At 64.7% G+C, this 24,872-nt stretch overlaps 3 protein-coding genes across 7 annotated transcripts; 1 reads left to right on the top strand and 2 right to left on the bottom strand.

Moving 5' to 3' along the window:
• Positions 1-318: 318 nt before the first annotated feature.
• On the bottom strand, positions 319-11,406 carry OSGEP (O-sialoglycoprotein endopeptidase). 3 transcript variants are annotated; one of them, XM_078848216.1, is made up of 11 exons: positions 10,951-11,402; positions 5,503-5,622; positions 5,167-5,342; positions 4,962-5,057; positions 3,501-3,550; positions 3,139-3,217; positions 2,960-3,025; positions 2,559-2,649; positions 2,090-2,165; positions 571-669; positions 319-496 (listed from the first exon to the last, which is right to left on the bottom strand). In XM_078848216.1, the coding sequence occupies exons 1-11, from the start codon at positions 11,069-11,071 to the stop codon at positions 457-459; spliced, it is 1,014 nt and encodes a 337-aa protein (XP_078704342.1). In that variant the 5' UTR covers positions 11,072-11,402; the 3' UTR covers positions 319-456. The 3 variants fall into 3 exon arrangements, with proteins under 3 accessions (XP_078704342.1, XP_078704343.1, XP_078704344.1); XM_078848217.1 differs by lacking the exon at positions 571-669 and having other exon boundaries at positions 10,951-11,406; XM_078848218.1 differs by lacking the exons at positions 3,139-3,217; positions 3,501-3,550.
• APEX1 (apurinic/apyrimidinic endodeoxyribonuclease 1) lies at positions 11,236-16,645 on the top strand. Of its 2 annotated transcripts, none has more exons than XM_078848220.1 (5): positions 11,236-11,442; positions 11,959-12,094; positions 12,375-12,562; positions 14,920-15,112; positions 15,375-16,645. In XM_078848220.1, exons 2-5 carry the CDS (start codon positions 12,034-12,036, stop codon positions 15,887-15,889), a joined length of 957 nt encoding a protein of 318 aa, XP_078704346.1. In that variant the 5' UTR covers positions 11,236-11,442; positions 11,959-12,033; the 3' UTR covers positions 15,890-16,645. The 2 variants fall into 2 exon arrangements, with proteins under 2 accessions (XP_078704346.1, XP_078704347.1); XM_078848221.1 differs by lacking the exon at positions 11,236-11,442 and adding an exon at positions 11,705-11,833.
• PIP4P1 (phosphatidylinositol-4,5-bisphosphate 4-phosphatase 1) lies at positions 13,749-23,066 on the bottom strand. Of its 2 annotated transcripts, none has more exons than XM_073308534.2 (7): positions 22,788-23,066; positions 22,258-22,448; positions 21,734-21,840; positions 21,260-21,365; positions 20,793-20,845; positions 20,317-20,407; positions 13,749-13,974 (listed from the first exon to the last, which is right to left on the bottom strand). In XM_073308534.2, exons 1-7 carry the CDS (start codon positions 22,948-22,950, stop codon positions 13,954-13,956), a joined length of 732 nt encoding a protein of 243 aa, XP_073164635.1. In that variant the 5' UTR covers positions 22,951-23,066; the 3' UTR covers positions 13,749-13,953. The 2 variants fall into 2 exon arrangements, with proteins under 2 accessions (XP_073164635.1, XP_073164634.1); XM_073308533.2 differs by lacking the exon at positions 13,749-13,974 and adding an exon at positions 14,423-20,082 and having other exon boundaries at positions 22,788-23,063.
• Positions 23,067-24,872: the final 1,806 nt, after the last annotated feature.

Here is a 24,872-nt window from a genome sequence, read left to right as displayed (position 1 = left end):
GCCAGTGCCTGAGTCCTGACCTGCAGCCCATGCTAGCCGAACCCTGCCCCCACACCAGCTCTGCCGGTGCCCCTCACTCCCGACCCGCAGCCCCCTCCTAGCCCATCCCTGGGCTCCCCCGCAGCTCTGCTGGTACTCCTTACTCCTGACCTGCACCCCATGCTAGCCCAGCCCGTGGTAGCTAGGAAGGCAGGCTGAGTACCCCAACTCATTGCCCCGCTGGCAGGTTTCAGGCTGAGTGGGGCCCGCTGTGGTGCTGGGGCCAGGCCCAGAAGCCACTCCCTGTCCAGCCCCCAGGGTTCAGGAAAGGAATCCCAGTTACAAAAGCCGAAGTCTTTATTGTGTGTTAGGGCCGAGTTCCAGCCAGCGGGACCCTCCAGCCGCGGACGCCCTGCTCTGCGCAGGCCGGGCGCAGCAGCCGCTTTGGGGCCCATCCTCTGCATGGGAGGGAAGGGGTTATTCGCGCCAGGTCACCTCCACTTCATCTGTTCGGTACCTGTGGGGAAGAGAGAGAGTCAGGGGGCTGCCCCACTGCTGAGGCCTCCCCCCCCGCACTTCCCCCTTCTCTACCTCTGCGTGATCCATGAATCCTCTAGCTGCGTCACCTGCCCCGTGCGGAACATCTCCCAGCCGGCCTGTGCAATCATGGCCCCATTGTCAATGCAGAACCTGGGGATGGGGGTGGGGGAGGGAGATGAGACCTCCTGTAGGCAGCGGGGCATGGGGGCTAGTGGTTAGAGCAGGGGGCTGGGAGCCAGGACCCCTGGGTTCTATCCCCAACTCTGGGAGGGGAGTAGGGTCTAGTGCAGGCCTGCACAACATGCGGCCCATGTGGGCTCACTGTGCAGCTCATGGGGGGTGAGTAGGGGCAGCGAGTTATATCCTCTAGCGGTGCCTGGGCTCCAGGAATATTCAGGGCTGGGAGCCCTGCTCCACCAATGTTTGGAGCTGCATCTCTCCACCGGCCCTGTCTGGAGCGTCCCAGGCCTCCACCTGCCCTCAGAGCACCCCTGCCCGAGTGAAAGCAGCACGGCTCTCCCTCGCCTCCGTTGCTGGCAGCTACAGCACAGCACAAGAGCAAGGCGGGCAGCAGGCTGAGGCGGCTGCTGCTGCTGCTACCACACCTCAGGAGGGGGAGGGGGAGAACGAGGGGGCACACATGCTTGGCAGCCCTCCCCTCCCCCAGCTCCAGACCCCGAGGGGGCTTCCGGCGGTGGGAGACATCTGGAGTGGATCTGTGACTCACCTGAGCAGCTGCTGGGGCTTCGGTGAGTGTTTGACCCTGTGATCCACCCCCCCAGCCCCCACTCCTGCCCAACACTGGGGAAGGGGTAGCCTCATCCCCCACCCCCAGTGAGGCTACGGTGAGAGGCAGCAGGGGAGGAAGGAAGCCACATGTGATGGCAGTCCTCCCCTCCCGCCCCCAGCACCCACCACCCCCTCCCCTGCCCCCAAACTCCCTCCCAGAGCCTGCATCCCTCCACCCATCCTGCACCCCACCCTGTGCCCCAGCCCAGAGCCTGCACCCAGCACCCAAACTCCATCCCAGAGCCTGCACCCCAGACTCCATCCCAGAGCCCAACCTCTCAACCGTCCTACACCGCAATCCCCTGCCCCAACCCAGGCCCTGCACCCCAGACCTCCTCCCCCTACCCAAATTCCATGATTCATTAAAAAAATTAAAATACTTTATTAAGAATTTTTCAATTAAATCAAACAATTTTTTAAATTATCACCCCCCCTTCCTTTTCAGCCCACAGCTGTTTCGGCAGGGCAGCGCTGGGGGGTTCGGCCCTCAGCTGTTTTCTTTGGAGTAATATGGCCCTAGCTGCTTTACAAGTTGTGCAGGCCTGGTCTAGTGGTTAGAGACAGGAGGAGGGGGGTTGGGAGCCAGGACTCCTGGGTTCTCTCCTGACTCCGGGGTAGGGGTGCCAATGCCCTAAAGCACCATAGTCCAGAATCCTCATGGGGAATCCTAGAGCTCCTGTCTAAGGGGATAATTCCACCTCTCCCACCAAGCTAAGGCAGACTGAGGGGTTGCTGGGACCCCAGCTCTGCAGGGCGAGCTGACGGGCGGGGCAGTCAGTACCTCTCATCTGTAGCAAACAGCTTGGCTCCCCTCTCTGCACACATGATCTGCATCATCTCCTGCAGCCGCATGTTACCTGAGGAAGAGGACAAGGTTAGAGCTGGGGGGGAGACACTGGGGGAGGGGGCAGGATTAGAGCTGGGAGGGCACACGCTGGGGTGGGGTGGGTGACACCTGGGGAGGGGGCAGGTTTCAAGCTGAGACCCCAATCTCAGGTCACAAGTGACATAAGCTGCAATGGCCTCAGTTGAGCCTGGGGCACTAGCCCCAGGCTGCGCCTGCCAGGACTGTGGGGGAGAGCCCAGAAAGCCCCTGCCCTAGGGCAGCGAACCCAGTGGGGGTTGAGGGGGAGGCTGGGTGCACTAGGATGGAGGCAGGGGGCAAGTGGGGGTGTAGGTATGGGGACAGGGGGAAGTCAGGGTTCCCATGCAGTGATCCTTTCTGCATCCCCCACGGTCCTGGCACGTACAGCCGACACCGCCCACGATGAGGGCCTCCTGTGAGCCGCAGTGCGCCATGGCCCGCTCCGTGATCTCCACCAGCATCGCGAAGAGCGTCTCCTGGGGGGAGAGGGGGGGCGGCGCAGCTAGGACAGTCCTGCTCACTCCCGACCCGCAGCCCCCCCCCCCCAGTGCTGCTCGCTCCCAACCCGCAGCCCCCCTGCCTCAGTGCTGCTCGCTCCCGACCTGCAGCCCAGCCCCACAACTCCCATAGTGCTCCTCACTCCAGATTCTCAGCCCCCTTCCCCAGCTCCCATGGTGCTTCTCACTCCCAACCCATAGTCCCCACCTTCTGATATCCAGGAATGGTGCTCGTAACTCTCAACCTGCAGCCCCTGCTCTCCCGGCCCTGAGCTGGGCTGTTCCTCACCTGGAGAGAGAAGCAGAGATCCTCTGGGGTGCATTCTCCTGATGCCAGCATCTTGTGAGCCACCTCCTACAGGGCAGAGAGAGGGTTCAGGGCTCCTGGGATCCCTTCCAGCTGAGGGAGGGGAGTGGTGGCTAGTGGGTAGAGCAAGGGCTGGGAGCCAGGACTCCTGGGTTCCTCACCTCTATGTGGGACAGGATCCCTGAGAAGGACACATCCATTCCCTTCACTGTGTAGGGCAGCTCCACCAACTTTTGTCCCCTGGGGGGGGGGGGGGGGAAGACTTTGTTAGACTCTCCCAGAGCCAGTGATATAACCCCAGAGTCCTGACTCCCAGCCCCCTCCCACTGCTCTAACTAGTAGATCCCACTGCCCTCAGAGCCAGGGATATAACTCCGGAGTCCTGCCTCCCAGCCCCCTCCCACTGCTCTAACTAGTAGATCCCACTGCCCTCAGAGCCAGGGATATAACCCCGGAGTCCTGCCTCCCAGCCCCACTCCAATTCCCTGGACCCCACTCCCCTCCCGGAGCTGGTCCTACTCACTTCTTTGCCATCTGTTCGATGTTATAGCCAGGGCTGGGGTCATTGGATATCTAGGAGGAGGAGACACCAAGGGGGGGGGGTAAGGCTGGATGTGGGGGTACCAGAAGGCCCCATCCCAACCTCTGAGCCCCCCAGACCCTACAGTAACCAACCCCTCCCTCCTCCCGCTTTGGTCCATTCGGGGGCGGGGGGGGGGGGTGTAACTTGAAGACACCAACTCCTTTCAGGCCAAAACCTTTCCTACAGCGGGGCTCAGGGTAGGGGGGTATTCGGGTAGGATTCTGGTCAAATCAGTCCCCGCCGTTTTGAGCTACAGGGAGGGGAACAAAGCCTGGGGCCCCTTTGCCAAAGCTCTGTATAGATTTACTGCTAAATCTCAATCATTTTCTACTTCACTTGCAAACAAAAAAGGAAATTCTCGGCCAAGAACCTCAGTTAGTGCTGAAGATTTCCACAGCCCACTCCTAGCTCTTAAAAGCAGAAAACTGAATGCCAAAAATCTTAGATTAAGTTTAAAATCCATGCAAAGTCTCCAACTAAGTGAGTGCAGATTATTTGACAAAAGTATTTAATTTTATACTAGCCTTAGTTGGAAATGTCTGACTATAAAGTTACCATTAACTTTAGATTTTGGCATTTAATTTCCCCAATTTCAGGGAGAAGGAGAACAAAAGTTATGGTTTTCCTTAAAAAGCAAAGAAATTCCATGCCAGAAAATCTCATCTTCAGTTACTCCTGCCACAGGGAAGAAAAGGATTTTACAAGAAATACAGGAAATTGGGTTTGAGGTTTTTAAAAAATGGAAGGATATAGAATGTTTGTGATAGAGATTGATTTCAAGTCCTATTTTCCATGAGAAAAAGCTAAAAATTGTTGGATTTTGTGTAGTATTCTTGGATTATAAAGAGAATAAAATTGTGAGTTAGTTTGGTTGCTTTTTAAACAAAGAAAATTCTTGTTTGTTTTTAGAAAAAAAGCAAGGAAATTCCACTCCAAAAATCTTAGGTTAAGTTTCAAATCGCACTGAATATTTTTTGACGAGTGTGTGCATAAAACCAACACTAATCTGAAATTTCCTTACATTTAAAAACAACAACTTCACCCTAAAACACACCAGAACTTGGAGTCATGTGACTCTTGAAGCAGTATTTCTCCAAAGTTGCTGTCACTAAACGTTGCTAGGGAAGGAACCAGGGGGATTGGGGAAGTTCTCTCTCAGGGCTGTCACCTTGTCTTTTTAAAAAGCGAGGAAATTAAATACCAAAAACTGGTTAATGTTGAAGTGCCACAATCAGGCAACAGAGAAACTCTGGGTGATTCACTTAATGAGAACAGAACCCAGCTGTCCTGGCTCCCAGCCCCCTCTACTCTAATCACCAGACCCTCACTCCCCTCCCAGAGCCAGTGATAGAACCCAGGAGTCCTGACTCCCAGCCCTCTGGCTCCCCACTGCCCTCTCACCTTCAGCACACGGGCAAAGCGGTCCAGGCAGTTGCCCACGGCGATGTCGATGGTCTCCCCGAAGATGCGATACCGGCGCTCCGAGTATGCGATGACCTGGGTGAGAGGAGCAGAGCGGTGGGATGTGCAGTGTGCAGGGCTGCTGGGATCTCCCGGGTGAGGGCCCAGTGTAGCGCTGGGTGGGGAGGGGGAGCGCCAGCCCTACCTGGGTGTTGCCCCCACTGACATACAGCACAGTGGGGTTCTGGGCGCCTGTGATCAGCCGGCCCATCTCAATGTGGCCCACACAGTGATTGACGCCCAGCAGGGGCTTGTTCCAGAGCTGGGCCAATGTCCGGGCCACCACGGCCACAGTCACCAGTGGGGCACCCATGCCGGGGCCTGTAGGGAGAGCACTGGGTCAGCACGGGGCCCTCGGGGAGCCACCCACACACACCCCCACTCACCCTGGGCATCCACCCACACCCCCACTCATCCTGGGCACAGGCCCTGCCCCCTCACCCTGGGAGTAGCCTCCGCCCCCTGCCCCACTCACACTCACCCTTGGTGTAGGCCACACAGTCCACATCTGCAGACTCCAGCCCTGCCTCCTGTAGAGCTTCCTGCAAAAGGGCCAGCACACAGCCCTGGTGGTGCCTCGCTGTCTGCCCCGGCAGGAACCCTGCCCCAGAGAGACAGCGTCAAGGGGTGGAGCTGTCAGGGACCAAATGGGGGAGGGCTGGATGGGGGGAATAAAAGGGATCAGATGGAGGGGCCTGGAGAAGAGAACCAGACTCATCCTGGCCCAGAGCAATGGGGAAGGGGGATATGGGGGGTCAGGAAGCCTGGATTCACCCTGGCCTGGAGTGGGGTGTCCGTCACGGGGAGGGGGTTGAATGGGAGGCCAGATTCAGGGAGGAGAGACAGCCCAGGGGGGAGGTTGGGGGGGTCCCGGGGTAGGAGGGTGGACGTTGGGAAGATGGGTAAGGAAAGGGAGGGGTCCCAGCGAGGCTCGGGATGGGGAGGCCCAGGCGGGATGGGGATGGAGGGGGAAATGAGTAAGGACGAAGGAGGTCCCAGCAGGGGTCCCGGGGAGGCTCGCAATGGGGAGGCCAGTGGGGGGTCCCAGGGCAGGGTAGGGGCACAGGGGGAATGGGATCGGGGCGGAGGTTGGGGGGTCCCGGGGTGGGGGGGTGGACAGTGGATGGATGGGTAAGGATGGGGGGGGGGTCCCAGCGAGAGTCCCAGAGCGGCTCAGGATTGGGAGGCCCAGGCAGGGTCCTGGGGAGGCGGATGGAGGAAGAAATGAGTAAGGATGGGGGGGGTCCCAGCGGAAGTCCTGGGGAGACCCCGGGGGGGGAGGGGCACAGGAGGGATGGGGATCAGGGGAGAGGTTGGGGGTCCTGGGGCGGGGCGGACGGAGGGAGGATGGGTAAAGGACTGGGGGTCCCAGCAGGGGTCCCGGGGAGGCTCACAACGGGGAGCTCCTGGGGGAGGCCCGGGGTGGGTGTGTATCGGGGCTGTGGGGCGGACAGAAGGGCGATGGGGATGGGTAAGGACAGGGAAGCCCCGGGGGGGGGGAGGAGGGTCGCAGGGCAGGGTAGGACCAGTAAGGACGGGGAGTGTCTCAGGGTGGGGCACGTCTCGGCGTGGGGCGCAGGAGGGATAGGGGGCAGACAGAGGGAGGATGGGGATGGGTAAGGACGGGGAGGCCTGTGGGGGGGGAGGTCCCAGAGCAGGGTAGGGGCGCAGGAGGAATGGGGGGCGGATGGGTAAGGACAGGGAGGCCCGGGCTGGGTGTGTGTGTGTGTCTGTCTATGTGTATGGGGGCTGGGGGACAGACGAAGGAAAGATGGGGATGGGAAAGGATGGGGAGGCCCGGGGGGGGGAAGGGTCCCAGGGGAGGGATGGGTAAGGACGGGGAGGCCCGGGGAAGGGGAGGGGCGCAAGGGGGGGATGGGGAAGGACGGGGAGGCCCGGGGAAGGGGAGGGGCGCAGGGGGGGGATGGGGAAGGACGGGGAGGCCCGGGGAAGGGGAGGGGCGCAGGGGGGGGATGGGGAAGGACGGGGGGGCCCGGGGAAGGGGAGGGGCGCAGGGGGGGGATGGGGAAGGACGGGGGGGCCCGGGGAAGGGGAGGGGCGCAGGGGGGGGATGGGGAAGGACGGGGGGGCCCGGGGAAGGGGAGGGGCGCAGGGGGGGGATGGGGAAGGACGGGGGGGCCCGGGGGGGAGGGGCGCGGATGGGTAAGGACGGGGGGGGCCAGGGGGAGGGGTAAGGACGGGGGGGGGCCGGGGGGATGGGAGGGGTAAGGACGGGGGGGGGCCGGGGAAGGGGAGGGGCGCAGGGGGGGATGGGTAAGGACAGGGGGCCCGGGGAAGGGGAGGGGCACGGATGGGTAAGGACGGGGAGGCCCGGGGGGGGATGGGTAAGGACGGGGGGCCCGGGGAAGGGGAGGGGTAAGGACGGGGATAGGACGGTAAGGGGGGATAGGTAAGGACAGGGGGGCCCGGGGAAGGGGAGGGGCGCGGATGGGTAAGGACGGGGGGGCCCGGGGAAGGGGAGGGGCAAGGACGGGGGGGGGCCCGGGGAAGGGAATGGGTAAGGACGGGGATAGGACGGTAAGGGGGGATGGGTAAGGACGGGGATAGGACGGTAAGGGGGGATGGGTAAGGACGGGGGGGCCCGGGGAAAGGGAGGGGCGCGGGGGGGATGGGTAAGGACGGGGGGGCCCGGGGAAGGGGAGGGGCGCGGATGGGTAAGGACGGGGAGGCCCGGGGGGGGATGGGTAAGGACGGGGATAGGACGGTAAGGGGGGATGGGTAAGGACGGGGGGGGGCCCGGGGGGGGATGGGTAAGGACGGGGATAGGACGGTAAGGGGGGAGGGGCGCGGACGGACGGACGGGGGGGGCCCCGGGGAAGGGGAGGGGCGCGGACGGACAGGGGGGGGGGCCCCGGGGAAGGGGAGGGGCGCGGACGGACGGGGGGGGGGGGCCCCGGGGAAGGGGAGGGGCGCGGACGGACGGGGGGGGGGGGCCCGGGGAAGGGGAGGGGCGCGGACGGACGGGGGGGGGGGGCCCCGGGGAAGGGGAGGGGCGCGGACGGACGGGGGGGGGGGCCCCGGGGAAGGGGAGGGGCGCGGACGGACGGGGGGGGGGGGGGCCCGGGGAAGGGGAGGGGCGCGGACGGACGGGGGGGGGGGGGCCCGGGGAAGGGGAGGGGCGCGGACGGACGGACGGACGGGGCCCCGGGGAAGGGGAGGGGCGCGGACGGACGGGGGGGGGGGGGCGCCCGGGGAAGGGGAGGGGCGCGGACGGACGGGGGGGGGGGGCCCGGGGAAGGGGAGGGGCGCGGACGGACGGGGGGGGGGGCCCGGGGAAGGGGAGGGGCGCGGACGGACGGGGGGGGGGGGCCCCGGGGAAGGGGAGGGGCGCGGACGGACGGGGGGGGGGGGCCCCGGGGAAGGGGAGGGGCGCGGACGGACGGGGGGGGGGGGCCCCGGGGAAGGGGAGGGGCGCGGACGGACGGGGGGGGGGGCCCCGGGGAAGGGGAGGGGCGCGGACGGACGGGGGGGGGGGGCCCCGGGGAAGGGGAGGGGCGCGGACGGACGGGGGGGGGGGCCCCGGGGAAGGGGAGGGGCGCGGACGGACGGGGGGGGGGGCCCCGGGGAAGGGGAGGGGCGCGGACGGACGGGGGGGGGGGCCCCGGGGAAGGGGAGGGGCGCGGACGGACGGGGGGGGGGCCCCCGGGGAAGGGGAGGGGCGCGGACGGACGGGGGGGGGGGCCCCGGGGAAGGGGAGGGGCGCGGACGGACGGGGGGGGGGGGCCCGGGGAAGGGGAGGGGCCCGGGGAAGGGGAGGGGCGCGGACGGGGGGGGGGCCCGGGGAAGGGGAGGGGCCCGGGGAAGGGGAGGGGCGCGGACGGGGGGGGGGGGGGCCCGGGGAAAGGGAGGGGCGCGGACGGGGGGGGGGGGCCCGGGGAAAGGGAGGGGCGCGGAGGGGATGGGTAAGGACGGGGGGGCCCGGGGAAGGGGGGAGGGGTAAGGACGGGGGGGCGGCCCGGGGAAGGGGGGAGGGGTAAGGACGGGGGGGGGCCGGGGAAGGGGGGAGGGGTAAGGACGGGGGGGGGGCCCGGGGAAGGGGGGAGGGGTAAGGACGGGGGGGGGCCCGGGGAAGGGGGGAGGGGTAAGGACGGGGATAGGACGGTAAGGGGGGATGGGTAAGGACGGGGGGGCCCGGGGAAGGGGAGGGGTAAGGACGGGGATAGGACGGTAAGGGGGGATGGGTAAGGACGGGGGGGCCCGGGGAAGGGGGGAGGGGTAAGGACGGGGGGGGGGCCCGGGGAAGGGGGGAGGGGTAAGGACGGGGGGGGGGCCCGGGGAAGGGGGGAGGGGTAAGGACGGGGGGGGGGCCCGGGGAAGGGGGGAGGGGTAAGGACGGGGGGGGGCCCGGGGAAGGGGGGAGGGGTAAGGACGGGGGGGGGGCCCGGGGAAGGGGGGAGGGGTAAGGACGGGGGGGGGGCCCGGGGAAGGGGGGAGGGGTAAGGACGGGGGGGGGCCCGGGGAAGGGGGGAGGGGTAAGGACGGGGGGGGGCCCGGGGAAGGGGAGGGGTAAGGACGGGGATAGGACGGTAAGGGGGGATGGGTAAGGACGGGGGGGCCCGGGGAAGGGGAGGGGTAAGGACGGGGATAGGACGGTAAGGGGGGATGGGTAAGGACGGGGGGGCCCGGGGAAGGGGGGATGGGTAAGGACGGGGGGGCCCGGGGAAGGGGGGAGGGGTAAGGACGGGGGGGGGGCCCGGGGAAGGGGGGAGGGGTAAGGACGGGGGGGGGCCCGGGGAAGGGGGGAGGGGTAAGGACGGGGGGGGGGCCCGGGGAAGGGGGGAGGGGTAAGGACGGGGGGGGGGCCCGGGGAAGGGGGGAGGGGTAAGGACGGGGGGGGGGCCCGGGGAAGGGGGGAGGGGTAAGGACGGGGGGGGGGCCCGGGGAAGGGGGGAGGGGTAAGGACGGGGGGGGGCCCGGGGAAGGGGGGAGGGGTAAGGACGGGGGGGGGCCCGGGGAAGGGGGGAGGGGTAAGGACGGGGGGGGGCCCGGGGAAGGGGGGAGGGGTAAGGACGGGGATAGGACGGTAAGGGGGGAGGGGTAAGGACGGGAGGGGGCCCGGGGAAGGGGGGAGGGGTAAGGACGGGGGGGGGCCCGGGGAAGGGGGGAGGGGTAAGGACGGGGGGGGGCCCGGGGAAGGGGGGAGGGGTAAGGACGGGGGGGGGGCCCCGGGGAAGGGGGGAGGGGTAAGGACGGGGGGGGGCCCGGGGAAGGGGGGAGGGGTAAGGACGGGGGGGGGCCCGGGGAAGGGGGGAGGGGTAAGGACGGGGGGGGGCCCGGGGAAGGGGGGAGGGGTAAGGACGGGGGGGGCCCGGGGAAGGGGGGAGGGGTAAGGACGGGGGGGGGCCCGGGGAAGGGGGGAGGGGTAAGGACGGGGGGGGGCCCGGGGAAGGGGGGAGGGGTAAGGACGGGGGGGGGGCCCGGGGAAGGGGGGAGGGGTAAGGACGGGGGGGGGCCCGGGGAAGGGGGGAGGGGTAAGGACGGGGGGGGGCCCGGGGAAGGGGGGAGGGGTAAGGACGGGGGGGGGGCCCGGGGAAGGGGGGAGGGGTAAGGACGGGGGGGGGGCCCGGGGAAGGGGGGAGGGGTAAGGACGGGGGGGCCCGGGGAAGGGGAGGGGTAAGGACGGGGATAGGACGGTAAGGGGGGATGGGTAAGGACGGGGGGGCCCGGGGAAGGGGGGATGGGTAAGGACGGGGGGGGGCCCGGGGAAGGGGGGATGGGTAAGGACGGGGGGGGCCCGGGGAAGGGGAGGGGTAAGGACGGGGATAGGACGGTAAGGGGGGATGGGTAAGGACGGGGGGGCCCGGGGAAGGGGGGATGGGTAAGGACGGGGGGGGGCCCGGGGAAGGGGAGGGGTAAGGACGGGGGGGCCCGGGGGGGGAGGGGTAAGGACGGGGGGGGCCCGGCTCACCCTGGCCCGGCGCGGGCACGAAGGTCCGGCGGGGGTTGCTCAGCACCTGCCCGTCCCGCACCAGCCCCGTCCCCACCTTGTTGGCGCTGCCTTCCAGCCCCAGCACCGTCACCGCGGGCATGGCGGGTCCGGCGCGGCGCCTGCAGCCCGGCGTCCTCGCGCTGCTAAGTCACAACGCAGCCCCGCCCGTCTCACCCCACGTGACACCGGAGCGCGAGGACCACGCTCCTTCCCGCCCCGCGTGACACCGGAGTTCCTGGCCGCTCCCGCCTCACGTGACACGGGAGTCCCGCCCACTGCCGTCCGCGCCCCACAGTCCGCCGCAGCCCCAGGGCTCCAGCACGTGACAGCGCGGCGCTCTAGCCCCGCCCTTTGCCCTGCACGTGACCGTGCCCGCACGTGTCCCGCTCGGAGCCTGCGGCGCTTTGTCCTCAGACGGGTTGTGCGGCGCGCGGGGCTCGGAGCGGGTGCTGAGTGGTCGGGAGCCGGACGGTGAGAGAGGGGGCGGGGTTCTTGCGCTGAAGGGCTGCGATTGGCCAGGGAGGTGGGTGTTTATTGGCCGGGGAGGTTGGTTGTTTATTGTGGCAGGAGCTCTGTGATTGTCCATGGAGTGGGTGGGTGTTTGGTGTGGAAGAAGGGCTGCTATTGGCCAGAGAACAGGGAGTTTATTGTACGAGGAGCTCTGTGATTGGCCCGGGAGCGGGTGGGTGTGTATCATGCTAGGAGGGCTATGATTGGCCGGGGGGTGGGTGTTAATTGGCAGGGGAGATGGGTGTTTATTGTGCAAGGAGGACTGCGATTGGGATTGGCCAGGGAGCAGGGGGTTTATTGTGCAAGGAGCTCTGTAATTGGCCAGGGATTGGGGAGACTATAACGCAAGAAGGTTTGTGATTGGCTGGGGAGCAGGAATGGGCTTTGGGCCTGTCCTCCCTGGTTCTCTGGACTGCTGGGTCCATGGCCTGTGCCCCTGGTGCTGATTGCCTTGTGCCCATCCCTCTCCCCCCACAGGCTGCCTTCAGGATCCTGCGGCTCGCAGCTTGGCAGTGTCGGCTCCTCAGCACAGAGCCCAGCTGGTGGAGTGAGATGCCCAAACGGGGGAAGAAGGCAGAGGATGTGGACAGCACGGACGAGTTCGAGGCCACAGGTAACCGCGGCCCGCTCCCTGTGGCACGGCGACCCCTCCCTGCTCCCTGGTGCTCCCTTGTGCTCCCCACTGCACTCCTCGCGGCACTGGTCCCCTTCTGAGCCCCGCTCCAGTCCGTGCGGAATGGCACTCCCTCATCATTCCTTGTGTATCATGCTAGGAGGGCTGGATGGACCTTTGGTCTGACCCACTAGGGCCATTCTTACGTCCTTATGTTCTTGGCACCCCCCCAGCTGCTCAGCACCACGTCCCAGCTTTCCTTCTCTCTCCTGCTCCCCAGAGCCCGGGGCAAAGAAGAGCAAGAAGGGGGCAGCGAAGGGCCCCAAGGAGAAGGTGGCGGAGGGCCCCATCCTGTACCAGGATCCGCCCGACAAGCTCACCTCCCCCAGTGGGCAGAAGTACACCCTGAAGGTCACATCATGGAACGTGGATGGGCTCCGGGCCTGGGTCAAGAAGAAGGGCCTGGAGGTAGGAGCAGCTCTCTCAGGGCGCTGAGCTCTGCCAGTCCTCGCTGGGCTAGGCAGCTCCTCCCCGGTTTGGACCACCCGCGTTGGGGCCCTGGTCTACACCTGGTAGTAACAAGGTGCCAGGGGCTAAGGCCACCCCTGTCCCTGCAGCAGAGCTGTCCCTAGACATTTTGGTGCCCTACGCAGCCCCCCCACAGGGGGAGGGGCTGGCCCCAGGCCTCCGCGGGGGGGAAGGAGCAGGCTTCGGGGGGCAGGGGGGAAACCGCCCCCCAGCACGAGCCGGCGGAGTGGGTTGCGGACGGGTCGCTCCACTTCCTGCCGCCCGGTGAGTGCAGGGAAGGCCCGACCCCGCACTCCAGGAGCGGCGGGAAGTGGAGTGACCCAGCCCCAGCCCGCTCCGCTCTGCTCCCCTGGTTCCTAGCCTTGGGGACTTGAGGGGAAGGGGGGAACTGCCCCCCAGAACACACCAGCGATGCAGAGCGAGCTGTGGCTGGGTCGCTCCACTTCCTGCTACCCCATGAATGCAGGGCGTACCTGACCCCTGCTGTAGTCCCCCGGGATGTTGCTCAGGGGAAGGGGTGGAGTGGGGGTGGTGCTGGTGCAGAGCAGGGGCGGGGGCCATGGGGAAGAAGCAGGGCAGGGGCAGCTTTCCTGGCTGGCATGGGCTGCCACTGGAGCAGCACACAGCTGCGTAAGGCACCAGGAAATTTGCATATGGGTAAGGACGGCCCTGCCCTGCAGAGGCTGCAGTGTGGCCTTGTGATTACAGCTAGAGATCTTACAGCAGAGGGGGCTGGGAGCCAGGACTCCTGGGTTCTATCCCAGCTAGGTGAGGGGAGTGGAGTGGGATCTAGTGGGTCAGAGCAGTGGGGCTGGGAGCCAGGACTTCTGGGTTCTCTCCCTGGCTCTGCTATTGACCTGCCGGGTGACCTTCGGCTAGTTCCTTCCCCTTCCCATGCCTGTTTCCCCACCTATGCAGTGGGGATAAGGATCCTGACCTCCTTTGGAAGGGGCTTTGAGCTCTGCTGAGAAGTGCTCTAGCCGAGTTAGGGATTGGGATTTTTTCCCTGCCGAAAAAATCTTCCAGGTTGCGGGGGATTTCGCAGTGTATTTCATGGGTCAGATTTTCCACGTGGAGTTTGGATTCCCACATTCGCTACTTCAGGATTTTTTTGCAAATCTAGAAATTTTGGATTTTTAGATTTATTCCATTTTCCTCTCCTGCTTTGTGCCTCCAAGTTGAGTGCAGTGAACAACAGCTGGGCTGTGGGAACGTTGGCTTGTGTTGGAAAAGTCACGTAATGGCAGAGACGCACAGCTTCTTAGTGGACCTTCCCGCTCTACTGCCCCGGACTCCTAGGTCCCTTGGGCACTCACTAACTCTTCTCCAAATTAGAGACTCTTGGAGACATCCTAGAATAGGGGAAAAACAGGCAATTTGAATCCTAGGCATCCTGCCTCTGTTACATTTCCTGGCTGGTAAATGGGGATTGGAGCATGGGGGTGTCCTAAATTTCCAAACATGTTTGCTTTTCCTAACCCAGAATGAAATTTTAACTCAAAATTGACATTCGTCATCCCCCAAATCCCGCTGGACAGGGGGAAAATGATGCGGCTGTAAAAAACTGAAGCAGTTAACTTGGGTTCATGAATGGCTGATTCCCTCGAGCCTGGTCCACAACTGGATTTGTACCCAGTTTGGTTCCAGTGGGATCGTTCAAATGGGTCTGAAGTCTGAAAAAGATTTGGGGGTTGGGATGAGGGTGGATAAGCAGCTGGGTAGGAGCTCGTAGGGCATTGCTGGGGCCCACTGGAGTCATACGACTCCGGGATGAAGAAACAGGCAAATCTGGAGTAGGTGCAGAGAGGTTATTTTACTTCTGGGAATTGAAGCTAGACAGATGCAGCCTGGAAATAAGGGGTACAAATAAGGGTTACAATAATGAAGGTGACTAATTGGAACAATGTGCCAAGGGTCGTGGTGGATTCTCCATCCCTGGCAATTTTGAACAGCTCTGCGCTAGGAATTGTTGCGGGGCGGTTTGCCAGCCTGTGCTATCCAAGCAGTTGGACGAAATGATCCCACTGGTCCCTTCTGGCCTTGGATCTGTGACTGTCCGTAGCGTGGAAGTGGTTTTACTGGCCTGAAAGTGCTGTCACTGGTCCGGCTGGTCCCCAGCAACCAGCACCGGAAATCCACGGCCAGGGGCAGGGAGGACACAGGTGCTCCGAGGGAGGGGATGAGCCGGAGGGAAGTGGGGTGGAGTTGTGGGGCAGGAAACCTGGGTTCTCTTCCTCATCCTATGAGGTTCCCAGAGAAAGGCTCCCAGCCCCGCTGACCCTGCTTTCCCCCTGCAGTGGGTGCATGAGGAGGATCCCGATGTACTGTGCCTGCAGGAGACCAAGTGTGCAGAGAAGCTGCTGCCCCCCGAGATGCGGGAGATGCCCAAGTATCCCCACAAGTACTGGGCCTGCGCCGGCACCAAGGAGGGCTACAGCGGGGTGGCTCTGCTCTGCAAGATAGAACCGCTCAGCATCACCTACGGCATTGGTAGGGACCTGCCCCACCCCCCAGCCTCTGCCTGCTGAGCCCATGCTCCCTGCTCACCACACCCCCTACCAACCTCTGCCTGCAGACCCCTCTTTGCCCACTGCCAGGCCCTTTGCCTGCCAATCCCTCTCTGTGCCACCTACAGCCTCAGACAGGCCCTCTGGCCTTTCCCCTTGTCCCTTTCCCTTGACCCTTGCCATGCCCCCTATGCCCAGGGCCTCTCCCCTTTGGCCTCTGACGCAAGCCCCTTGTCTCCCGGCAGGCGAGGAGGAGCACGACCAGGAGGGCCGTGTGATCACGGCCGAGTTCCCCTCGCACTTCCTGGTGACGGCCTACGTGCCCAACGCGGGCCGGGGGCTGGTGAGGCTGGAGTACCGCCAGCGCTGGGATGCCGCCTTCCGGGCTTATCTGCAGGGGCTGGATGCTCGCAAGCCCCTGGTGCTCTGCGGGGATCTCAACGTGGCCCACACCGAGATCGACCTGAAGAACCCCAAGGGCAACAAGAAGTCGGCAGGCTTCACGCCCGAAGAGCGCCAGGGCTTTGGGGAGCTGCTGGCAGCCGGCTTCACTGACACCTTCCGCCACCTCTATCCTGACACGCCCCACGCCTACACCTTCTGGACCTACATGATGAATGCCCGCGCCAAGAATGTGGGCTGGCGCCTTGACTACTTCCTGGTCTCAATGCGCCTGCTGGGGGCGCTGTGCGACAGCAAGATCCGCTCCCAGGCCATGGGCAGTGACCACTGCCCCGTCACCCTCTACATGGCCCTGTGAGCAGCCTGATATGGTCCCAACACCCCTGTATGGTCCTGGGAGCAGGGCGGGAGGAGGGTGGGCCATACAGCCTGCTATGGCTCTGACACCCCTGTATGGCCCTATGACGGGGGGGTTAGGGCCATACAGCTAGATATGGGCTCAACACCCCCTCTATAGCTGTGGGAGTGGGCCCATACACCTCTCTATGGCCCTGTGTGAGGTGGGGGATCCATATGGCCATATGTGGCCCTGCACCCTCTCTCTCTCTCTAGTCCTGTGAGCAGGGTGGCCCGTACACTTCTATGGCTTTGTGAGCAAGAAAGGATTGGACTCACATGCCCCTATACATCCCTGTGAGGCCGGGTAGAGTAGAGGGAAAGCCCCCGCCCCCAAGATCAGGGGTGACTTCCCCCCAAAATGAGACCTGATTCAACCCCCCAACTTGTGGGCCCTGGTGTAGTAAATCCCAGAATATCAGCAGATCCCTCCCCATCTGAAAGACCATGAGCCTCCCAAATTCAGCCCTGAACCCCCTAACTCACCCAGTGACCCCCAGTCTGAGGCCAGGAGGCCCCTGAACTTAGAGGGCCATCCAAGCAACCCCCCTTATACCAACCTCCCCCCATCCTAGCCTCCAGAGAATTCCTCACCCCAGGAACTGTTTTTTACCTGTAGAACTAAGCTGCTGCCTTGCCTTTAAACCAGCCCCCCATTCTTTGCGGGGGGGGGGGGGAACGGAGCTGTGAGGAGCATTGATTAAAGGCTTTGAAAGGAGATGCTGTGTTTCATCTCGCCCTGGGGGGGAGTGAGGCAGAGCTGGGAGACAGTCACCCTCATGCTGCCCACTGGCCTTTCTAGCTGGGGTCCCGCAGAAGGCAGCTGCAAGTGAAGGGGGGCTTTGTGGGGAAGCAGAGTTGGACTGAAGGCCCTGCCTGGGACATCACAGCCTAGAACGGAGGGATCCCCGCAGACACTCAGCTTCCAGTTACAGAAATAATGGCTGGGTAAGAGGGAGCTGCTCTGCGTGTGACTGATGCTGCCTGGGTCTGCCAACAGCCTGAGCCCATTGCTGGGTGATGGGGGAAGCAACCATGAGCATGACTGACATTGCCTGGTTCTGCCAAGAGCCTGAACCTATTGATGGGAGAGGGGGAACTGTTCCATACATCTCAATGGGGTGTTCCATCCCAGCCCCACTGCTCTGGGGGAACCAACTCCACGCCTGAAGGAGAGGTTTGGTGAGCAGAGCCCTCCTGCTCCTGGGGAGGGAGGAAGGCATGGACAGGGGGTGCCTTAATCCACCTGCAGCTGGTTCAGCCATACGTGGGCTGAGGAGGAGTTGGGGTCCTACAGAGGGACACCCTCAGGGGGCCCCCCCACGTCTCCAGCAAAGGGGTGGATCCAGCCCTGGCTTGGTGGAGACACTAGCCTGTCTACAGGACGCTTCTCTCCCAGGACTCTTGCTACACACCCTGCCCCTCCCACCCCCCGGAGCTGGAAGAGATCCCAGGAGTCCTGGCTCCCAGGCCCCTGCTATAACTACTAGACCCCACTCCCCTCCCAGAAATCCCCATCCAAGCCAGGAGCAGGAGGCTCTAGGGGTTGCCAGCACTCAGGGGACTGAGCTCCAATCAGCCCCCTAGCTGGAAACCTCAGATACCTTCAACCACTACCAACCTAGGGGGCGCTAGCCCCATGGCAGGGGGCTGGCTGGCTCGGGGTGGGGAATGGGACATGGGGCCTTTCCCTTCTAGGGGGCGCCGGCCACGATCCAGCCCTGTGGCAGGGCAGTGGCTGGCTCAGGGGCAGGGAATGGGACACAGGGCCTTTCCCCTCTAGGGGATACCAGCTCAGATCAGGTCCCACAGTGCAGGCTGGCTGGCTCAGAAGTATGGGGCTCCCCCGCTCCAACCACAGTGGCTGTCCCTGGCTGTTGTTGCCCCTGTGGTGTAATGAGTTGGTGGGCTCTCAAGCTGGCAATGGGACCCCCAGACCTAGCCCTCTTCCTCCCCCCCCCCGCCAGGGTCACCATGGGGCAGAGTGATGGAGCCAGGCAGGCAGGTGCCGTATGGAATCTCTTTATTTACACTGTGAGGGCATCCATCAGTTGGGCCAGCCCTCCCCCGGGACAGACACACCGGCTTAAAGTAGCACTGCACGGGGTGGGGGGCAGAGGGGAAATGGGGGAAGAAGCCTGGGGCTGGATTTAAATAGCTATGTACAGGGGAGTGGTCAGTATGTACAAGCCAGAGCAGCAGGGAGTCCTGGGAAAGGGGGTGAACCCTATTTCTCATCCCCCCAAAGATCCCTGAAGAACCGAGGCCGGAGACGTTCTGTTCTCCCTCCCCGAGGGGGAGGCCAGCACCAGGCTCCCCTCATCACCAACCCTCCAGGCAGATCACCCCCAGTCCTTTCCACCCCACTGCCCCATCCCCCTGGGGGTCCCCAACCCCCCACCAGGGGAGGCAGGGCCCAGCCAAGGGAGCTGGTGCTGGGCCGTGCGGGGAGGGGAGGAGTTAGGGGGCGGGAGAGGGGGCTGAGTTAGGATCACACCCCCCACGTGTGGCAACAGGGGCAGCGCTCTGCTCCCCAGGCTGCAGCTATCAGCCCAGTCGGAGCAGGGGCTGGATAGGAAGGGGTGGCCCTGTGGGGGAGCTCGGAGGCATGCTGGGAAGGCTCAGGGCCCCCATGCGACAGGGGCATTACCCATTGGCTCCCCTGCAGGAATGTGCAAAGAACCAGAGCAGCCGGGGGGGGGGGGGGGGGGAAGAGAGCAAACCCAGAGCAGCTTCCCCCCCGGGCATCGGGGTGGTGGTGGGGGAAATCAGGGCAGGGGCTGCTCCCCTCCAGCTCTCCCACCCAAATAAAGGTTAGCTTTGGTCCCTAAACAGAGCTAGGGCACAGGCCTTTCCCTTCTAGGGGGTACCGGCTCCCATCTGGCCCCAGGGCAGGGACTGGCTGCTTCAGGGAGGAAGGGAATGGGACATGGGGTCTGTTCCCTCAAGAGAGCACCAGCTCTGATGTGGCCCCAGGGCAGAGGACTGGCTGGCTTGGGGGGCAGGCCTGACAGAGCACAGATCAGTGGGGTGAACAGTGGCCTAAGAGATGAACCCACCATGAAGCAGCAGTGAGCTGAATCCTACTCATCACCCCTGTCCCTGGTGTCAGCTCCCGTCCCCAGTAGGTCCCATCCCCCCCAGAATGTACTCAATGCCCCCACAGCTGGGGGCCCCCCTCCCGCCCCACTTCCCTGCAGGCCAAGGGGGTGCTGGGTGAGGCAGTGTCCCCATCAGGATGGATATGGGACCCCCAGTGACTTGGCAGCTATGGGGGCTTCCTTCTTCCCTCTGGCCACCTCATCCTGGGCAGAGAGTCGCTGCTCTGTTACCCAGAGTGTCGGGGCTGGTAGGTGCCAGCTCCACCATCCAGTGTCCCTTGGGTGCGCGGGGTCTCAAGGGTGGAGAGTCCCGTCTCCGTCATCCAGTGTCCCTTGGGTGCGCGGGGTCTCAAGGGTGGAGAGTCCCGTCTCCGTCATCCAGTGTCCCTTGGGTCTGTGAGGTCTCTGGGGTGATGGGTCCCAGCTCCGTCGCCCAGTGTCCGTCGGGTGGGGGTGGTGGGTCCCAGCTCCATCGCCCAGCGTCCCTCAGGTGCGTGAAGTCTCCTGGGTGGTGAGTCCCAGCTCCATCGCTCAGTGTCCCTTGGGGGCGAAAGGGGGTCCCATCTCCATTGCCCAGTGTCTCTTGGCTGGGGGGCGGGTGTCAGGTCCCATCTCTGTCACTCAGCGTCCCTTGACTGGGTAGGTCCCAGCTGAGCCACTGTAATCCAGCTCCCTCTCGGGTTGGTCCAGACAGAGCTACCATAGTCCAACTGCCCTCTTGGGCTGGTGGGGCCCCTTGCCCTTGATACCACCGCAGCTGCCTCCATTGGTCACGTCCTGTGGGGGTCTCCTGCTCAGGCGGGATGGGAGGGGAGCAGGACCAAGGCGAGGGGCACAGGAGCGGACCAGGGGGCTGGGCAGAAGCTGGCTGAGATGGGCGGGGCTCCCCACAGCAGGGGCCGGGGGCGGCTCAGGAGAAGTTCTGGACGGGGTGGCTGACTCGCATACAGGCCCAGTACATGGCCCGGCCCAGACACAGCACAGCCAGGAGAATGACCAGCGCCCAGGAGGCGTAGATCCCACCGTACCGCCGGGCATGCTTCCACGTGCCGAACTGCGCAGAGAGAGACAGCAGTGTCAGGACACCTGGGTTCCAGCCCGGCTCTGCGCGGGGAGGGGGGTCTAATGGTTGAGGGGGCAGGGAGGTTGGGATCAGGACTCCTGGGTTCTATGTCCAAAAGACCCTTCCCCACTCAATGCCCCCTTTCTCCCAGGGCAGCACGGCGACTTAGACCGTCCTAAGGCTCCGTCAGCACGGCCCGCTCCCCTGCCCCGGTCACACACTCACCGCTAGGCCTGTGGCAGCTACCGCCACTAGGACACCTAGGAGGAGGCAGCAGATGCATCTCTTCCGGGGGTACCTGCGCCCGATGGAGGAGCTGCGGGGGAGAGAGTCAGAGTCAGACATGGACACCCAGGAGTCCTGGTCCCCTGCCCCCAGCCACCTTATTCCCCTCCCAGAGCCAGGGAGAGAACCCAGGAGTCCTGGCCCCCTCCCCTCCCACAGCCAGGGAGAGAAACCAGGAGTCCTGGCCCCCAGCCCCACTCGACCCCATACCCCTCCCCAGAGCTGGGGAGAGAACCCAGAAGGCCTGCCTCTGAGCTCAACCACTCCCCATGGCCTTAGACCCCACACTTCGGCCTCGCTTTCACAGCCCCTTCCACCCCTCAGCCTCCCCAGCCCACATGGGCCCAGCCCCACCCCCACTCTCTCTGTCCTGTAGCTGTGGCCCGGGGCAATGGGTCTCAGGGCAAGAAACTTACACTTTGCGGCAGTGTGGGCAGCGGGCTAAGGTGCGGTCTGTGAACTCTGTCCACTGGAAGAATGAGAACCAGAAAGAAACATACATGAGACACCCAGCCTCCTGCTCTACCCACTATACCCCATGCCCCTCCCACAGCCAGAACCCAGGAATCCTGGCTCCCAGCCTCCTACTTTACCCACTAGACCCAACGCCCCTCCTACAGCCACGGTTAGAACCCAGGAGTCCTGTCTCCCAGCCTCACCATCTCCTGCTCTAACCACTAGACCCCACTCCCCTCCCAGAGCTGGAATAGAGTCCAGGAGTCCTGGCTCCCAGCTTTCCCTACTCTACCCACCAGACCCAACGCCCCTCCCACAGCCAGAACCCAGGAGTCCTGGTTCCCAGCCCCCGTGCTGAACCCACTACACCCCGCACCCCTCCCAGAGCCAGGGACAGAACCCAGGAGTCCTGGCTGCCCCTGCTTACCAGGAAAGTATTCTTGCAGTGTCCACAGATGACCCGCACTCCCACAGGCTGGGGCTCAGGGCTCAGAGGCCCCGGGTGCACTGGGCCCAGGTTAATGATCCTTTTGCTGCAGCAGGCGAGAAAAAGCAACAGGGATGAAACCAGAGCCCTGCCCTGTCCTGGGTACCAAGCCAGGCTGTGACCTAGGGACCGCTAGTGCCAACAGGTAGGGGGCACAGGGTGTGGCCAGGAGGTTACAGGGATCCCCGGGGTCAGATAGCTGCACACTAATTCACCATGTGAGACATTTGCATGGCTGAGAGCGAGAGGATTGTGTCTACACTGGAAGTTGCGTTCCTGAAGTTAAGGCCAGTTGGGCACAGACAGGTTTCCTCCCACTCAGGTACCCCGGGAAGCATCACCCAGGCCCAACGTGCCCTCAGTGCCACCCCTCCTCGCTGCCCAGCACGGCTTGGGACCCCCCCCATGGCTCACCAGTAGGGCCGGGGACAGGCAATGCGCTGGGATGTCACCTTGCAGATCAGCAGGCAGTTGCAGGGACATCTCACATACTTCTTCCCCGGGGGGGCATTCTTGATCGGCTGCAGCAGAAACAGAGAGGCGGCATGAGCCTGGGGGGTGCTGGAGGCTAGGACTTCTGGGTTCCACCCCTGGCTCTGGAGGGGGCACAGCAATCTCAGACCTTTTGCTCCACTTCCCCTGGTCCAAGCCTCGGGGTCTCCCAGCTCCAGCCAGATCCCAAGGAAGTCTTCAGAGCTGAGAATTGCCATTCCAGCTCTACGGAGAGACCATCCCCTGACACCTCGTGCCAGGGGCCGACAGACAACCCCCAAATCCCTCCCATTCCTGGGGGGGCCCTCAGGGACCCCTGCCGGGCTCACTGGAGAAACAGAGACAGGCATATGGTGGGGGAAGAGGGTAGTGGGACCTCACGGGGAGGTGAATGGGAGATCCAGCCCCCCACAGGAAGACTGTGAAATCAGTGTGGCCCAGCTCACCGTGGCCTCGTTGCAGACGCTGCACTTCACCACATGCTGGTGCATCTTGCCCTCCACGTTGATGAGGCTCTGGCAGACGCGGCAGGTGATCATGGGGGTGCTGCCACTGTCGGGGCTGGCCATGGGTGAGTAGGGTGGGGGGTCTTCGCCATGCAGCACAGCTGGGTGCCCATCCAGGAATGGTGGGAAGCCTGGGTGAGGGAACCACAGGCTACAGCCACCTGCAAGTCAGCCTGCCCTAGGCCCCTTAGCCCCACCCACCTCCCAAAGCTCCTCCCCCAGTCCCACCCTCCAGCCATTAGCTCCACCCAACAAACCACATAGCTCCTCCCAGTTCCCTTAGCCCCGCCCACCAAGACCTCCCTGACAGCTGCAGCCCCCTACCGCCCCATCGATCAAGACCCCTAACCCCTCCCCAGAACTTGTAGCCCCCACAGCCCTGCCCACTCAGCCTTAGCCCCGCCCACACCGCCCCTCCCCCACGCCCATTAGCCTCTCCCCTGCAAGGTCGTGGGGGCGGGGCCGCTCACCATGGGGCGGGGCCGGCTTCTCTGCGGCGGGACCCCCGTAGGGCGGGAGCGGCGCGGAGGGCACGAGCCCGCCAGGCCCGGCCAGGACCCCGCCCGCCCCGGGAGTGCCCGGCTCGCCGAGCTCCGCGGGCAGCAACGGGGAGCGTTCGCCGTCCCCCGACATCGCCGCTTCCCGGCTGCCGTAGCGCCCGTCCCCGGCTCCCCGCAGCGATGTCCTGAGTCACGTGAGAGGGAGACGGCCGCCTATTGGCCAAGAGGCGACCGGGTAGCAGTCATGTGATACCAACATCACGTGAGCTCAAGCCGTTCTCTCATTGACTGGCGGCTGCCAATTGCCAGCACGTAACATCAATGCTCCCCACCCATTGGCTGGATTCGTCACCCTTCTCATGTGACTCGAAATGGGCTCCCTGAATGGCTCGACTAACGGCGCCTTCCCCCACGTGATCCCGGGGGCTTCTCTTACTGGCTGGACCTTGGCAATCAGTCCCACATGATGAAAACTCTGATTGGCCAATCGCTCAGCCCGTCGTATCGTCAGCGCTTTCACGCCGTCTGATTGGCTGGAAGCAGCAACTACCCCTCGCACGACCCCTCCGGCCCCCGCCCATTGGCTACCGTCGAACTCGCCTGACCCACTAAGCCCCGCCCTCATTAGCTGCTCCGCTCCCGCCTTCCAGGCGCAGTGCGCTTCGTTGGCTGTTTCCCCTGTCAGTTGAGCCGGGCCTCACCCCGTTGGCCATACCCACTCCCAGCCAGGGCCCCTCCCACTGCCTGTCAACGACCCTCCTTATAGCCCCGCCCTCCGCAATCCCCAGGCTCCTTGTCGGGGGAAGGGGGAACTCGGCCTATGGGGCTGGACTGAGCACGCCGGGGGCAGGGGCCACCCCCCGAGCCCTCAGCTTGGCCCCAGCCCCGCTGTAAAAGCCCGCCGTTTACTGCCTGGGAAGCCTGTGGCCCCGCCCCCGAGCCCCCGGCCCCAGTGGGATGCGGGGCGTTCTGCGGGAGGTCGGGGGTCGCTCCAGCGCTGGGAGAGGGTGAACAATCGGGGGCGGCGGGTGTTACAGTTACATGTATAAGAGAAATCCCCGAATAGCGGGAGGTCTGGTCTCTCCTCGACTCCGGGGGGCTGGGAATAGGGGGGCAGGAAAGGGGTGCGTCTCTGGCGCTGGGGGGCAGGAAAGGGGTGTGTCTCTGGCGCTGGGGGGCTGGATTGGGGGGTGTCTCTGGCGCTGGGGGGCTGGAATGGAGATATCTCTGGTGCTGGGGGGATAGGAGTACGGGGTCTGGAAAGGGGTGCGTCTCTGGCGCTGGGGGGCAGGAAAGGGGTGTGTCTCTGGCGCTGGGGGGCTGGATTGGGGGGTGTCTCTGGCGCTGGGGGGCAGGAAAGGGGTGCGTCTCTGGCGCTGGGGGGCTGGATTGGGGGGTGTCTCTGGCGCTGGGGGGCTGGATTGGGGGGTGTCTCTGGTGCTGGGGGGCTGGAATGGAGATATCTCTGGTGCTGGGGGGATAGGAGTACGGGGTCTGGAAAGGGGTGCGTCTCTGGCGCTGGGGGGCTGGATAGGGGGGTGTCTCTGGCGCTGGGGGGCTGGATAGGGGGGTGTCTCTGGCGCTGGGGGGCTGGATAGGGGTGCGTCTCTGGCGCTGGGGGGCAGGAAAGGGGTGCGTCTCTGGCGCTGGGGGGCTGGATAGGGGGGTGTCTCTGGCGCTGGGGGGCAGGAAAGGGGTGTGTCTCTGGCGCTGGGGGGCTGGATTGGGGGGGTGTCTCTGGGGCTGGGGGGCTGGATTGGGGGGTGTCTCTGGCGCTGGGGGGCAGGAAAGGGGTGTGTCTCTGGCGCTGGGGGGCTGGATTGGGGGGGTGTCTCTGGGGCTGGGGGGCTGGATTGGGGGGCGTCTCTGGCGCTGGGGGGCAGGAAAGGGGTGCGTCTCTGGCGCTGGGGGGCTGGATAGGGGGGTGTCTCTGGCGCTGGGGGGCAGGAAAGGGGTGTGTCTCTGGCGCTGGGGGGCTGGATTGGGGGGTGTCTCTGGCGCTGGGGGGCAGGAAAGGGGGGTGTCTCTGGCGCTGGGGGGCAGGAATGGAGATAT

The sequence above is a fragment of the Lepidochelys kempii genome, chromosome 13 (genome assembly GCF_965140285.1).
Source record: "Lepidochelys kempii isolate rLepKem1 chromosome 13, rLepKem1.hap1, whole genome shotgun sequence".
Taxonomy (NCBI): Eukaryota; Metazoa; Chordata; order Testudines; family Cheloniidae; genus Lepidochelys; species Lepidochelys kempii.
The sequence above is the reverse complement of the archived record's forward strand: the minus strand, read 5'-3'. Positions and strand labels throughout refer to the sequence as shown.

Bases quoted from the DNA above. Each gene is read 5' to 3' on its own strand.
- OSGEP (XM_078848216.1), bottom strand. From the start codon at position 11,071: ATGCCCGCGGTGACGGTGCTGGGGCTGGAAGGCAGCGCCAACAAGGTG. The intron at 5,058-5,166 runs GTAGGGCTGGCG...CCTCTCACCCAG, and splicing joins TCAGTGGGGGCAACACCCAG to GTCATCGCATACTCGGAGCG. The intron at 3,218-3,500 runs GTGAGTAGGACC...CCCCCCCCCCAG, and splicing joins ATCGAACAGATGGCAAAGAA to GGGACAAAAGTTGGTGGAGC.
- APEX1 (XM_078848220.1), top strand. From the start codon at position 12,034: ATGCCCAAACGGGGGAAGAAGGCAGAGGATGTGGACAGCACGGACGAG. The intron at 12,563-14,919 runs GTAGGAGCAGCT...TTCCCCCTGCAG, and splicing joins TCAAGAAGAAGGGCCTGGAG to TGGGTGCATGAGGAGGATCC. The intron at 15,113-15,374 runs GTAGGGACCTGC...GTCTCCCGGCAG, and splicing joins CAGCATCACCTACGGCATTG to GCGAGGAGGAGCACGACCAG.
- PIP4P1 (XM_073308533.2), bottom strand. From the start codon at position 22,950: ATGTCGGGGGACGGCGAACGCTCCCCGTTGCTGCCCGCGGAGCTCGGC. The intron at 22,449-22,787 runs GTGAGCGGCCCC...TCCCTCACCCAG, and splicing joins GAAGCCGGCCCCGCCCCATG to GCTTCCCACCATTCCTGGAT. The intron at 20,083-20,316 runs GTGAGTGTGTGA...CTCTCTGCGCAG, and splicing joins TAGCTGCCACAGGCCTAGCG to TTCGGCACGTGGAAGCATGC.